The 12713-nt window shown below is 40.8% G+C and overlaps 1 protein-coding gene across 1 annotated transcript in view; it reads left to right on the top strand.

The window, feature by feature from the left end:
- KIZ (kizuna centrosomal protein) overlaps window positions 1-12713 on the top strand; it is a 126341-nt gene that overhangs the window by 88284 nt on the left and 25344 nt on the right. Inside the window, exons 9-10 of the mRNA XM_040637899.1 lie at window positions 6171-6336; window positions 7640-7705. Coding sequence (XP_040493833.1) covers window positions 6171-6336; window positions 7640-7705 — 232 coding nt within the window. The remainder of the gene's footprint in view (window positions 1-6170; window positions 6337-7639; window positions 7706-12713) is intronic.

Genomic DNA, 12713 nt, shown 5'->3' with positions numbered 1-12713 from the left:
AGGTTTTGTTGCCCATTTTATTCAGTACTATTTTATAACAACATTGTTTCCCATTCATTGCATTCACTGCAAGTACTTCCCATCTCAGCCACATCAAGGGTGAAAAAAGTGTTGGTCTACTGCTCTTTGCTATCTAATCATCTCGTTATTTAAGTTGTTTATAGTTGAACACTTATTCCAAGTTCCAGACTACCAACTCACTCATAATTTTTCAAATAATAACTCCAGTATTAATGGGAAGGGGGCTGCCTGATTAAGAACTTAGGAATCACATGATATTCTGCCTCCCCTAGTAGATTTTTTATTCCTTTTTAAATCATGATCTCATCTTAGTGACAATCATAAAAGTTACCAACAAATTAATGATGAAGTCTGTCCTTAAAAGTAGAAGTAAGCGGGGAGTTTCTGTTAGTTTGGGGCTGAAGAAATGCACGTTCCTAAAGAACCATGTTACCAAAATGACATGAGCGAGACAAGCCTCGTGAACTTTACAACAAAATGCTTTTGTGGGTTCTAGGACTGCTTTGGTTTACACAATTATCCTGTCCAATGAGCAAAATGAAGTGTCTTTGAGTTGTTTCTCTGCACTGAAACAATATACACATTGAGTAAATAGTATGGGTTAAATATTTCTCCATAGATAAAAATCATAAAACTAAGAGATTTTCAAAATTTAAGAAAGCTCTACTAGAAATTACTTGGTGAAGAATCTAATGAAGCTCAGAAATATTTACTTTGATCTCTTGGGTAAATGGCTAATTAAACAGCCACATGTAAATGATGTTTACCTGTGGGTCCCTTTGCTGTCAGCTGGAGTCAATCCGTCTCTTGAGTAAATACATCATTAAAGCCTCCGAAACTCGGATTATGTCCCCTTGAGACCAGATAAGATCCACAGCACCTGCATAACCTATTAGGTAATTACATAATTGAGCTGCATGCTTTTAAATCAGAAAAATTTCTAATTACTTTATGTGGGAAAAAAAAATGAGTTGGGTGCTTCATTAAAACACAAAGTGCCTTAATACTCCTTTTCTCCCACGTGTTGTCTCTGTCTGCCCTGGAGAACTTCTGCAGGCAAAGCAGAGTGGCTTGCTGGTCCACAGAGTGATGGTGACCACAGAGTAGGTCAGTCTTTCCCCCACCACACATGTGAGAGACATGTGACTGGTCGCAGAAATCCCTCCTCCTCTCTCTAAATGATGGACTGGTTTTTTTTAATCTTATCTTTTGAATACTCGTTTGGTGGCTCATATGAATACTTTCCCGTTTCTTTTAATTGTGACATAGCTAAAAACCCCTTTCCCTCTTCCTTTCCCTTCCACTCCTATAACTTAGATATAACTTAAGAGCATTTTTGCTTTAAGCTGTGAAAATTTACTTCCGGTATGCGAGAGGAAGGTTCTTGAGGAAGGTCAGTTAAATCTGTGTATTAGGAGAAAATTTCACCTGCTGTCTATAGCCATAATTCTCTTGCTTTTTTGTATCTGCATTAATAACACTGATTTACGTATAGAAGAGAATTTAATTTTACTAAATGCTTTCACGTTCACTCTCTGTTTATCTGCCCATCACAGAAATCAGACTTTTTTTTACCGGTAGCATATGTTAAAAAAAAAAAGGGAAAAAACTCTCCAAATTTGGAATATTAAGGTAAACAAAAAGAATAAAAGAAAATTGTCCATTGGCATTGCAGTGTGTGGTTTTTACTATTTAATATATTGACGAACATGGGCTGTACTATTGGTGTACAAAACCGCTTTTTTTCCCCACTTATTGCAAGTGGACTTTCCATCATATCAACCCATGTTCTACATCATTTCAGATGGCTGTACAGAGACCCCCGCATGGATATGCCAGTCTCTTTAACCATGCTCCTGTTGTTGAAGTTTGTTTTTAATTGTTCCTCTAGTTAAAAAAATTTTTTTCAAACAACAGCTAAGCAATTCAATTTTTACAGCTGTGCACGCTATTTCCTTAGGATGAATTTCTAGAGGTAGAATTGTCAGGTCGGAAAGTATGTACCTCTCTAACGCTGTAGCTCTACACCAGTAAGTCTCACTCTGGAAGGGTCATCAGTTACGAGGAATGAATGAAAATATAATTTCCCTGAGCTTTTTATGAAACTAGATACTGTGGACTTTTTTTTTTTTTTGAGCACCAAGAATGAGAAGTACAAATGACATCCAATTTTTTTGTTCATTTGACCTTTATATTACAATTGAGGTCAAATTTTCCCCTTCCGATTTGTTAGCCATTTGTATTTTTTCTTTAATAATTTGCAGGTTCATGTTCTTTGCTCATTTTTCTATTAGGTTAGTAATTTTTTTTCTCATTGTCTTGTAAGAACTTTTTTTGCCTATAAATTGGTACAATTTGTTGCAATATTTTGAGCATTCGATTTTCTCCTTTCATTTCTTTTAACAGTGTTTTGGACATGATGTCTTTTCCAGTAATATGTTTATCTATCTATGCATGTGAATATCACAATTGATCGTTTCTGGATATAAATTAAGAGATGACTCTGGGGGGGCGCCTGGGTGGGTCAGTCGTTAAGTGTCTGCCTTCGGCTCAGGCCGTGATCCCAGAGTCCTGGGATCGAGACCCACATCGGGCTCCACTGGGAGCCTGCTTCTTCCTCTCCCACTCCCCCTGCTTGTGTTCCCTCTCTCGCTGGCTGTATCTCTCTCTGTCGAATAAATAAATAAAATCTTAAAAAAAAAAAAAAAGATGACTCTTGGGGTTCTAGACCTAGCAGGATCCTATTTAAGCTGAACTTTGAGAAAAATTCTAGTAGATTGAACCAAAACTCTAGGTGTCCTGCTGAATATAATTCATGGGATGGTTTCTCTTTCGTAAGATCTGAAATGTGGAGATATCACCATCAGTCATTCTGCAAACAGTGTGTGCCTTGGCATTGAATTTCCCTTTCTTCTGGCTCTGGGGAAGGCAGAAAAGTTGAGAGACTAGTTTGTTGGTATTGACTTAAGCATCAGACTGCTGAGAACAGTGAGAAAGTCTTCATCCCCCTCCTGGGCTCAAAATGTGTGAAATCAAAGAGAGCCTTTATTAGCTAACGGATAAGTTGAAATCCAAGCATAGTCCATTCATAAGCACCATCAGGAGGCCAGTAGGAAAAGTTGTTGTCTGGTGGCATTTTTCACATAGAGAGCTCCAGTTTGCAAAGCCCATTCAGTCCCAGCGTGAGCTGTGTAAAGCAGCTTGTTCACTCTTCTCTGGGCTTTTGTTCCTGTGCAGGTATGGGTTAGTGTTGTAGCCTCAGGCTGCAAGCTCCTTCAAGTTGGGGGCTTCCTTAAAAATACGCCTTTCTAAAAGGTCTGCAAACAATACAGCTTGAGAATGTATTACAGATGTTTCTCCGGACTCTACTGAAGTTGTTTTTGACTCAAAACTTACTGATGATTCCTTTGTCTGAGGCTGACGTTTCTTTCTGTCCTGCTTATCATTATTCCCTGCTTGTAAGGGCCTTATATTGTGGATTCCTTTACTGATGACCCACTGGGCACATCTGCTACTCTCTGTTGGCTCCATGGTTCAATAAAGCCAAGCCAGCCATTCTCATGTAATAATTTCACCTTCTACCAAAGTCCTTACAGATAGAAAAACTCATCTTTGAGGAATTATCTATAGAACTATCTTAGAAGATGAGTCCTTTTATAAATGTCCCTATCAAAAAAGTAAGAGAAATCCTAGAGATAGGACTTTCGAGTAGTGAAGATCATTTATCTTCATTTATGAAGTATACGAAGTAAATAAAGGCCTGCAGTGTGCCCACCACTCTACTTACTTCACCCTAAAAAAAAAAAAAAAGGCTCAGTGTAGAACTGGTGGCAGGGGTGGTATGGGTATCAAGCATTGAAGGACTTAGTAGAAAGATATTTGCAATATTATTATAGGATTTTACTTTGAGGCCCAGTTGGAACCCAGCTAAAGCAAAATAGGATCTCGTATGAAAAGGGATGCGCAAAACAGTAAGGTAAATTGTGTGTCATCATTGAGGGCCTAGTGAGAAGTAATCTGAGTCACTGGCAACCCCAGTTTCTGTTGTCTGCAAATTCCACAGCACAAAGTGCAGGAAGCTGTAGCAGTCCTTGAACAGTTTTATTCTTAAGATATGTGTGAAGACAGAGTCCATTATGAAATCATGCCAAGAAATCATTAGCTACAGCTATTGCATAAGGTAAGATGTGGAAGAAATACATCTTTGAGGGTCTTTCAGATGTTTGGATATTTTAACTATCAGAAAAAGAAAACTACAGCTTTCATTTCAAAATCTGGGCCAATTCTTTTTGTTCATATTCTAAAATGCTTTTCACATAGCCAGGATTATTGAGCACACAGAATGGGTGCTTAACTCTCTGTGGGAAGAGACTAGATCGGGATAGGGGAAGATCTAGAAATGAGACATGCCAGGATGGTCCAGAGATCATACTGACAGTTGAGAGATGGCAGTTCAAGGATGCGGTCCTATTCTTCGTACCTCTCTTCCTGGACAGATTCTGGAAGCAGGTGCAGCGCCGTGGTCCATGTAGGCAGGTGGGATTGGGGTACTGTGGCAGCCAGTGACGGGAACCAGCCTTGGCCCGAACTTCAGAGGCAGGACTTTATACCCAAACCCTAGTCTGCAGAAGCAGGGATACTGTGCAGATCATCCTAATATAGAGGTACTACAATTGGAGTAAGATCCAGGACTAATTTAAACAAATGGAAGAAAAGCACCTGGTTACTAGAAGTAGACCACAGACAAGTCTTGGCTGCAAGTCTAACGTGATGCCAAGTCCCTTGGCCAAGGAGACTAGAACTCCTTAAATCCCCTCCAGTCAGCTGCTACAGCTCCTGGGATGGGCATGAGTCCAAGAGGCCAGCCAGTCCTAGGGAGGGCAGAAGGCAAGAGCCTTGCAGGGATGTCAAGGTCCACAGCAGTAACCTCAAAGTATGTTCCAGACCAAACTCAACAAGGCTAGATCTTCCATATTCTGCCTCAGTGATTCTCCCTGTCAGGGCATCTTCACCTTCTTTCATAGTAATCCCAAGGAAAGATTATAGTCTTCCCTCTTCTTCCCCGGATAATTATGGTGTTACTGCTTTGTGCTTAGACTAAAGATGACCCGTGAGGCTTTGTCCAGTCCCACTCTTCATATTAACTTATAGAGTCTCATGTTTGTTTCCCACGGGTTGGGTTGGACACTGCCCTGCATTTACTCCTGTCATTAGATACCAGTGATAGGTCAGCACCACCACCTAGGTTTTCTCTGCCAAAAGCCTGGGCAAATCACTTACAAGTAGGAAGTGAGAGAGAAACATACACTCTGGAAGGAGGTGATGTCATCATTGGTTACCTCTTGTTACCAGTATATTTGAATTTGTCAGGAGAGTACTGACCTGGAAATGAATAGACATGAGTATTAACTTGTCCTGTTAATTGCCACTTGTTTTCTACCTCTCAAGTTGGCCGTGATGAAATCTGTGTCCACCTGCCTGCCCGTGAGACATGCAGTGATATGTGTAAGACAGTTCAGGGCCCTTTGAAAACAGATAGGCAGTGTGGCAGGCCAGTTTCCTGAGCTCCCAGCAGATTGAGTGGCAAAGTGCGGAGTGTCTTTATCCTTGATTGAAGATTATGATTTAGAATAAGGTTAGTTCTCTTTTTGCTTTCTTGTATCCTCCTCAGCCACAAAGTTTTTCTGCAATCTTCCCATTTGGGGAAGTTCAGGGATCATTTCTAGAAGCCTGGGGATACCTCAAGGTCACATTCTCCTGGATCTCTTTCTCATTCCAAATCAACTGTCTTCCGTGCCTGAAAAACAGATTCATGCAGTGAAAGGTAAATCTTGGATAAACCAGCCCAGATTAACGGAGGTGGTCACATCTCATATACATACTTCACGAGTCAAAGAACACTTCTGCATTCTATAAGTCCTCAAAGAAGGTATCACAAGTGCAAGTTGTTGTAAAAAAATTATGCTGGAAAATAATCAGATGTTGTCTCATCTTGAAGACATTTTAATTTCAGTTAAATGTCAGGAAGCAAATTAAATCCCAAGTAAAGCTTAACCTAAAATTACATTTGAAGGCTGGGTTTTTGAAACCAAGGGTAATGTGGTTAGAGTTTGTTTTTATTTCTTTGTGCTTTCTTTTAAACACTGTAGGCAACGGCATTATTGAAAAGAGCCCTTACAGAAGAGTGTGACGATGGGTCAGCTATTCACAGTAATGAATCATCTTGCAGCTTGCCATCTATTCTGAATGACAATAGTGGAATAAAGGAAGCCAAACCCGCTCAGTGGCTCAACAGTGTTCGTACAAAGGAACAAGGTAACTATTGCTATAAATTCTGTCCACAGAAAACATGCATTCAGACTCAACACAACACCCTCTTTCTCAAGGTATACCTATAAAATTAGGCTGACTAGAGAATACTTCTGATTTTAATATGCATGATATGTCTTTGTTTTATACCACCTTTTAGGAAATATATTTGTTTTCGTTTAGTCTAACAGGAATGGAAGACCTAATCATAGGTCTGCAGTTCTGTTGAATTTTCAATAAATTTTTTTGAAGATTTTATTTATTTATTTGAAAGAGAGATGGAGCATAAGTGGGGGATGGGGCAGAGGAAGAGGGAGAAGCAGACTCCCTGCTGAGCTGGGAGCCCAATGTGGAGCTGGATTGAAGGCACAGGGCTCCATCCCAGGACCCTGGGACCATGACCTGACCCGAAGTCAGGCACTTAACTGACTGAGCCACCCAGGCACCCCTCCAATAAGTTTTTATAAGTAATGAAATATTAGCAAAATGAATCTCTTGACAATAGGTGATTTTGATCATGTCACAAAGATGAAGGTGATTCCATTAAAATGATTCCATAAAATACTGTGAAGTTTTTGATATCACTTAGTAAAATTTACTCTTAATTTGTAAACATTCTTTTTAATTGTAATGGAACCTTACAGAAGTTTCAAGAGATGACTAAGAATCAATAAGTTTATGCCCCCCAAATTTAATAGCCAATTTTTAGTATCCAGAAATTATGATTATTTTAGTAGTCCTGTTAAGGCATGCCAGGAAACTGCTGTAATGGCATTTCTAAGACAACCACGAGCTGCTCAGGGTATACCCAGAGGTCAATATACATGTGCAGAATTCAGAGCTCACTTGTTTTAAGCCCTATTTGAATTAGATAGATGTTGGACTATAGTATTTTGCTTAAAGGCGACATAGAGATACGTTAGATTTAGAACTGGTTTCCTTTTGGGGTGCCTGGGTGGCTCAGTCGGTTAAGGGTCTGCCTTGGGCTCAGGTCATGATCTCCCAGTCCTGGGGTGGAGCCCCGCATCAGGCTCCCTGCTTGGCAGGGAGTCTGCTTCTCTCTCTCCCTCTGCCCCTCCCCTGACTCATGCTCTCTTGAGCTCTCTCAAATAAATAAATAATCTTTAAAAAGAATAGGTTTCCTTTTAGAAACAGTACAATTTCAGACAAAAAAATTAACGCACAGAAAGGGACATGGGGAGGCAGTGAAAATAAAAAGAATGGCAGTTTTTTAAAAAAGGCAAACAAAGGTCCACTCCATAAATATGTCCTTGAGATACACTTTTATCATCATGTGTTTTGTTTTTAGAAGTTTCCAGTGGCTGTGGAGATGAGAGCAGGGAAGAAAGCATGGCAGCGAAGATCCCGATCACAGGTAAAGTTACGGTCACCTGCGAGTTTCAAACAGGATTCAACCTTATCACGTAATCAGAACCTTCTAGGTTAGTGGTTTGTGGACTCCGCTGAGAGCAAGGATATTTAACTGCTGCAGGCTGGAGCAGGCGATTAATCATAAGAGCACAACATGTGAGCTTACGTTAACATAAACTAAGGTGGAAAATAACCGTGTCTATTGAATTCTTCATAATCATGTCATACATTTACACGTGTGAGCACCCCATCACACAGCCTTTCAGCACCTGCGTCTGGGTGACAAGGTCAGTCTCCATGGGGAACACCCAGTCATTATATGGCAAACTACAGATGTTTCTGATGTGACTCTTTTCTTGCCTGTGATAATTGAATGTGTATCATTAAAACAAGAGCTGGGGGGTGGGGGTGGAAAGTGCCAGACAGGAAGCTTGCCTTGTACCTCCAATAACTTAAAACAAACCAAAAATAGGAGGTGGTTAGCTCATCTGATAATTTAACAATTTTAGCAGTAAGGTTTCATCAAGACGTATTAAGATTTCTGCACATGTATTAGGCTTGTTTAGATGGAATCTGAATATCATTACTTTTTTTAGTTTTAGAATATCAACAGCAGCAATTAGTATTCTGAACAGAGTTCTATTTGTCGTACATCTAAATTTACTAGTACCTTATTTTGTAAAGTGGTGTACTACTTCATTAGAAATTCAAAGGTCTGACTTTAAATATTTATAAAAGTAAATACACCATTGCACCGAGGTACTGAGGCATGCATCTGCATATGTGGTAGTTTTGTTGTTTATAAGCAGAAAAGAATGGCTCTCTTTTATGGCAGTACAATTCATGGCCTGATGATTAATTTTTTAAACCCATGTTTCTGTGATGAACTCTGGTTTTGAAAAAGGAGTTTATAGTAGAGCAATTATTGCATATATTCTGCATCAGATAATATTTCACTCCAAAATACAGAGGTTTCTTTTCTTTTCAACATTTGCCCAGTGATATAGTTTATTGCATTTTTATTCTTCATTTTGAGAAAACTCTGTTAGAGTCTCTCTGTTTTTTTTTTAATTAATAGAAGTATAGATGGTCCCAAGCTGCAAATAACCAAGAAGTTATTTTGACGCTTTTCCTTTGCAATTTATCTTTGAATGCAGCAGTATCTAATGACCTCTGAATTTATTTCAGTTAAAATAAAATAAATATGACAAAGGCTTATTGGGTGGAAACCAGGAAATGACCCAGTTGTCCATTCTCACTTTTCCAGTATTCTCTCCAGTCATCCCTTGCAAGTAGATGTCTCTCCCCCAAAGTAATGCAGAGGGTATTTTCCATAGACTTTCTTTAGAGTAGAAGAGATAGTTAAGTACTGGACTTTCACATTTTTCTCCTCTTTGTGCAGAAAGAGGTGTGAGGAGCCTGACAACGATTATTTGATTAGGATCTTCAAAGAAATTGCAGTTCCAACAGCCTGCCGTTGACCCACCAATAGTTGGCAGTTTAAAAAAAAAATGCTTTGTGCCTATTGTATGCCAAAGTAGTAGACATATAAACTAACTCGGGAAGTATATGAGAAAAAAAAAACCAAAAACACTTTCAGAGCCAATGACTTTGAGCCTTGCCGGTTCCATCCTGGCTACCACATTCATTTCTGTGCTCCCCACCCACCAGACCTCCCATGAAGTTAATGTTTGAGGGCCTCAGGCACTTGGCCCTGCTTCATACTATTGTAGTGCATGTCACTGAGGTTACTTTAATCTTAAGTTCTTTTTTTCCCCCGCTTTTTTTGCGAGATATAATTGTCATATTATATTGTATTAGTTCAATCTCCAAGTTCTTGACCATCATCTTTTTATTAAATCTTTGTGTCTTTTGGCATAATTATTTGGAGATTTGGACTTTGGTTAGGGCAGGTGTATCATTTGATTTAGGATAGATTCTGCCTCTTCCTTCATAATAATTTTGTTGAGGTTTTCCTGTTGTATGAGCTGCATTCCTTCTAGAGTATTCCAAAGAAAAGGAATATTCCAGAGGCTGTCCTCTGGGAGTTGAGGAGATATGGAGGCTCTCCCTGGTCTTTGGCCTTAGCCATCTATGTCGGCTCTTTCCTTCCTGCTCTGTTTCTCCACCCCTCTGAGCCTCTCTATTGAGAAAGCAGACATATTACCTAGCAAGGTGGTCTTAAAGTTGAAATGAGATCGTGTGTGTGAAGGTGCCAAGCATGTACTACACGCTCAGTATACGAAGGCTACCTCCTGATCTGCAGTAGGCACTTGGGACCAAGACCCACCCAAGCCCTGTGCTGCCGTAATTCCTCATAGACAGTGCTTCCCAGTAGTACCACTAAATTAGTTTCTGCAAGAAATTTCCACTTGAAAACTCAATGGATGGTTTGAATCCAGAAGGAAGTTTACCTTATCAAAAAGGAATCTTAAGGAGAGTTTCATGATATTTTAGGAACTTCTAATTAGTCCCATGAAAAAACCATTTAAGAGGAATAGCAGAAGTTGATGAAGTGATTCCTGGAGGTCTCCTTGGTGGAGGCTGCACGTCTCTGCCTGTGAGTGCTCATACGCCACCTGCCTGACATACCCACAGTTGAGGACATTGCAGGGCACCTGATCACCAGGCGAGTCTTCCCCTGGTATGCTCTAACAAAGTTTGCTGGGCTGATGCAGCATTTCCCCCCAACTGTTCTGTGCAGTACTCCACCCAGAAGATACTTCTTTCCCCCTACGTGACCCCTCTTTCCCTCTGTAGCCAGCACAGTGTGCTGAGGCATGTCAAAGAATTTTCAGAACTTCCAATAAGTGAACCATTTAAAAGTGTGAACCTAGAGTTTCAAATAACTTATCTCCTATCTGAAAATGGAATTCTTCCTATAAATGGCCAATGGAGTTAATATTCTGTGGGACACGTTTTGGGAATATACACACAAACATGTGGAATGTTTATTAAAACCTTAAGTCTAGGGACACCTGGATGGCTCAGTCAGCTAAGCGTCCGACTCTTGATTTCAGCTCAGGTCATGATCTCAGGGTTGGGAAATGAAGCCCCACATTGGGCTCCATGCTGGGTGTGGAGCCTGCTTGGGATTCTGTTTCTCCCTCTCCCTCTACCCCTCTCCCCCTCTCAAAAAAAAACAAAACAAAACAAAAACCTGAAGTCTAATGAGGGCACCAGGATTCTCAATAGTCTAAATTTATCTTCAACATTTTCCTATGGGTCCTTTTTGTGGGAACATCCCTCATGGATGAGACAGCTTTATAATATTATAGACCCTGGGCTGTTGCAGTGTAACTAAACCCAGATGATGTCATGATTGAAAGTTATATGTTAAAGCTGCTCCCCCAATTGATGACCAGCAGGTTACAGTAGTAACTTGTGACAGTCCAAAGTGCTCCTCTTCAGTGTGGGTCCTCTGTGTGACATCATGTGTTTTACAGCCATCTCAGGAGAGATGTAGTAAAGAGAGAGGCTGAGGTGGAATGCAGGCCAGGCACCAGGAAGCTGGGCAGGATGGGTGGGAGGCCCTGAAGCTACACCATTTTCAAATGATGAGGGTCCTGGGGAAGTTTAACCCAAAAAGGGCACAAAAGCTATCTGTAAATATTTGTGGGGCTGCCACATACCAACATTTATCAAGTATAACTGCAGAGTGTAGGTCAGGGGGCCCTGTATGTGAGTGTTGCAAGGAAGGAATTCACAGTTGGGTCGTGGAAGACCTTTCTAGCTCTGCATTCCAGCAAAAACAAGGTGAGTGTCTTCCAGCTGCTGGCTGGTTGCTACCATAGCAGGAACCCCCTCTAGAGGGGCATGGTGGAAGGAATTCTTGTTTCTGGGAACGCTAACATTCCTTCAGATGCTGGGAGTCTGTGATTCTCAGTCCATAGCAAAGGAGTGAAATGCTCCAACATTCTCATTTCTTTTTCTCCCTTTATTTGCTTATCATTCCCAAACATAGGTTTTCCTGGCAGAGGGGCTCATCTTCTGAAAGGCATCTGCTTTGTTAATCATCGTTTGGGAGAGTGTGAGTTTCATAACTCTGACTCTCACAATCTGTGCTAGAATTTACACAGAAATCCTTCCATACACACCCATGCATGTGCACAGCCTGTATGATCTGCCATTGTTAACACAGTCTACTCCTTTTATTAGTCTGACTGTTCACACTAAAGAATCCAGGTACGAATCAAAGATTAATTTGAATGTCTATGAATGTGTGGTTTTCTGTGTGTGATAAATAGTATACCCTGTGCGTGTATGCTTCACCTTTACTTGGCCTGCATCCTGGAAATACCAGGACAGCAAAAGCCTGCGACCCTGGCCTCACTAAGCCCCCGTCCTGTCCAATCTTCATAACAGCCCAGTGGGGTAAACATCAGTAACTCATTCTACAGACAGTCCAACAGAAACTGAGAAAGGTTAAGATTCCTGATCAAGGCCACGTTGCTGCTGTTTTGGGTCTTGAACTCAAACTTCAAGATTTAAGCCTTCGCTTCCTTCTGTTCCACCACCCTTCCCCTTTCATCTGACAGGAGAGACAACCACGTCAGGATGTCTGGATCAGTGAAGTGTCAGTGTGTATCCCAACAAAAGATGAGCTCTGCGAGGATGCTTTGAGAGCTATGATGAACAAAGCCATACCTTTCCTTTCCCTTGTGTCAGGCCTAGAGAGGTGGGCAGCTTGCAAGGATTTCCGAGTTCAGATTGTACCAGAGGTTTGCCCTTCATAAGGAGGGGCAAGCCTGAGTGCAGTTAGGCCCAAGACCACGTGCAAGCAGTAGGCTATTTGGGTCAGTGTCTCCCTGAAACACGTAGGCCAGGGTTAAGGCAATACTTACCTAGCCGATGAGAGAAAGTCCCCCTCTGAACTACTACCCCCAAGGAAAATTTCCCACATTGGCAATTTTATTTGTATTCACACTAAATTTACCTTTGAGAGGTAAGTGAGTTTTCGTTTTAGCCAGTGTTGCAGCTTATACTAAATGTCATAAAAAGCCATCACCTAA

Source organism: Ursus maritimus, unplaced genomic scaffold (assembly GCF_017311325.1).
Source record: "Ursus maritimus isolate PB19 unplaced genomic scaffold, ASM1731132v1 scaffold_22, whole genome shotgun sequence".
Taxonomy (NCBI): Eukaryota; Metazoa; Chordata; class Mammalia; order Carnivora; family Ursidae; genus Ursus; species Ursus maritimus.
This window is presented reverse-complemented; position numbering and strand designations above follow the sequence as displayed.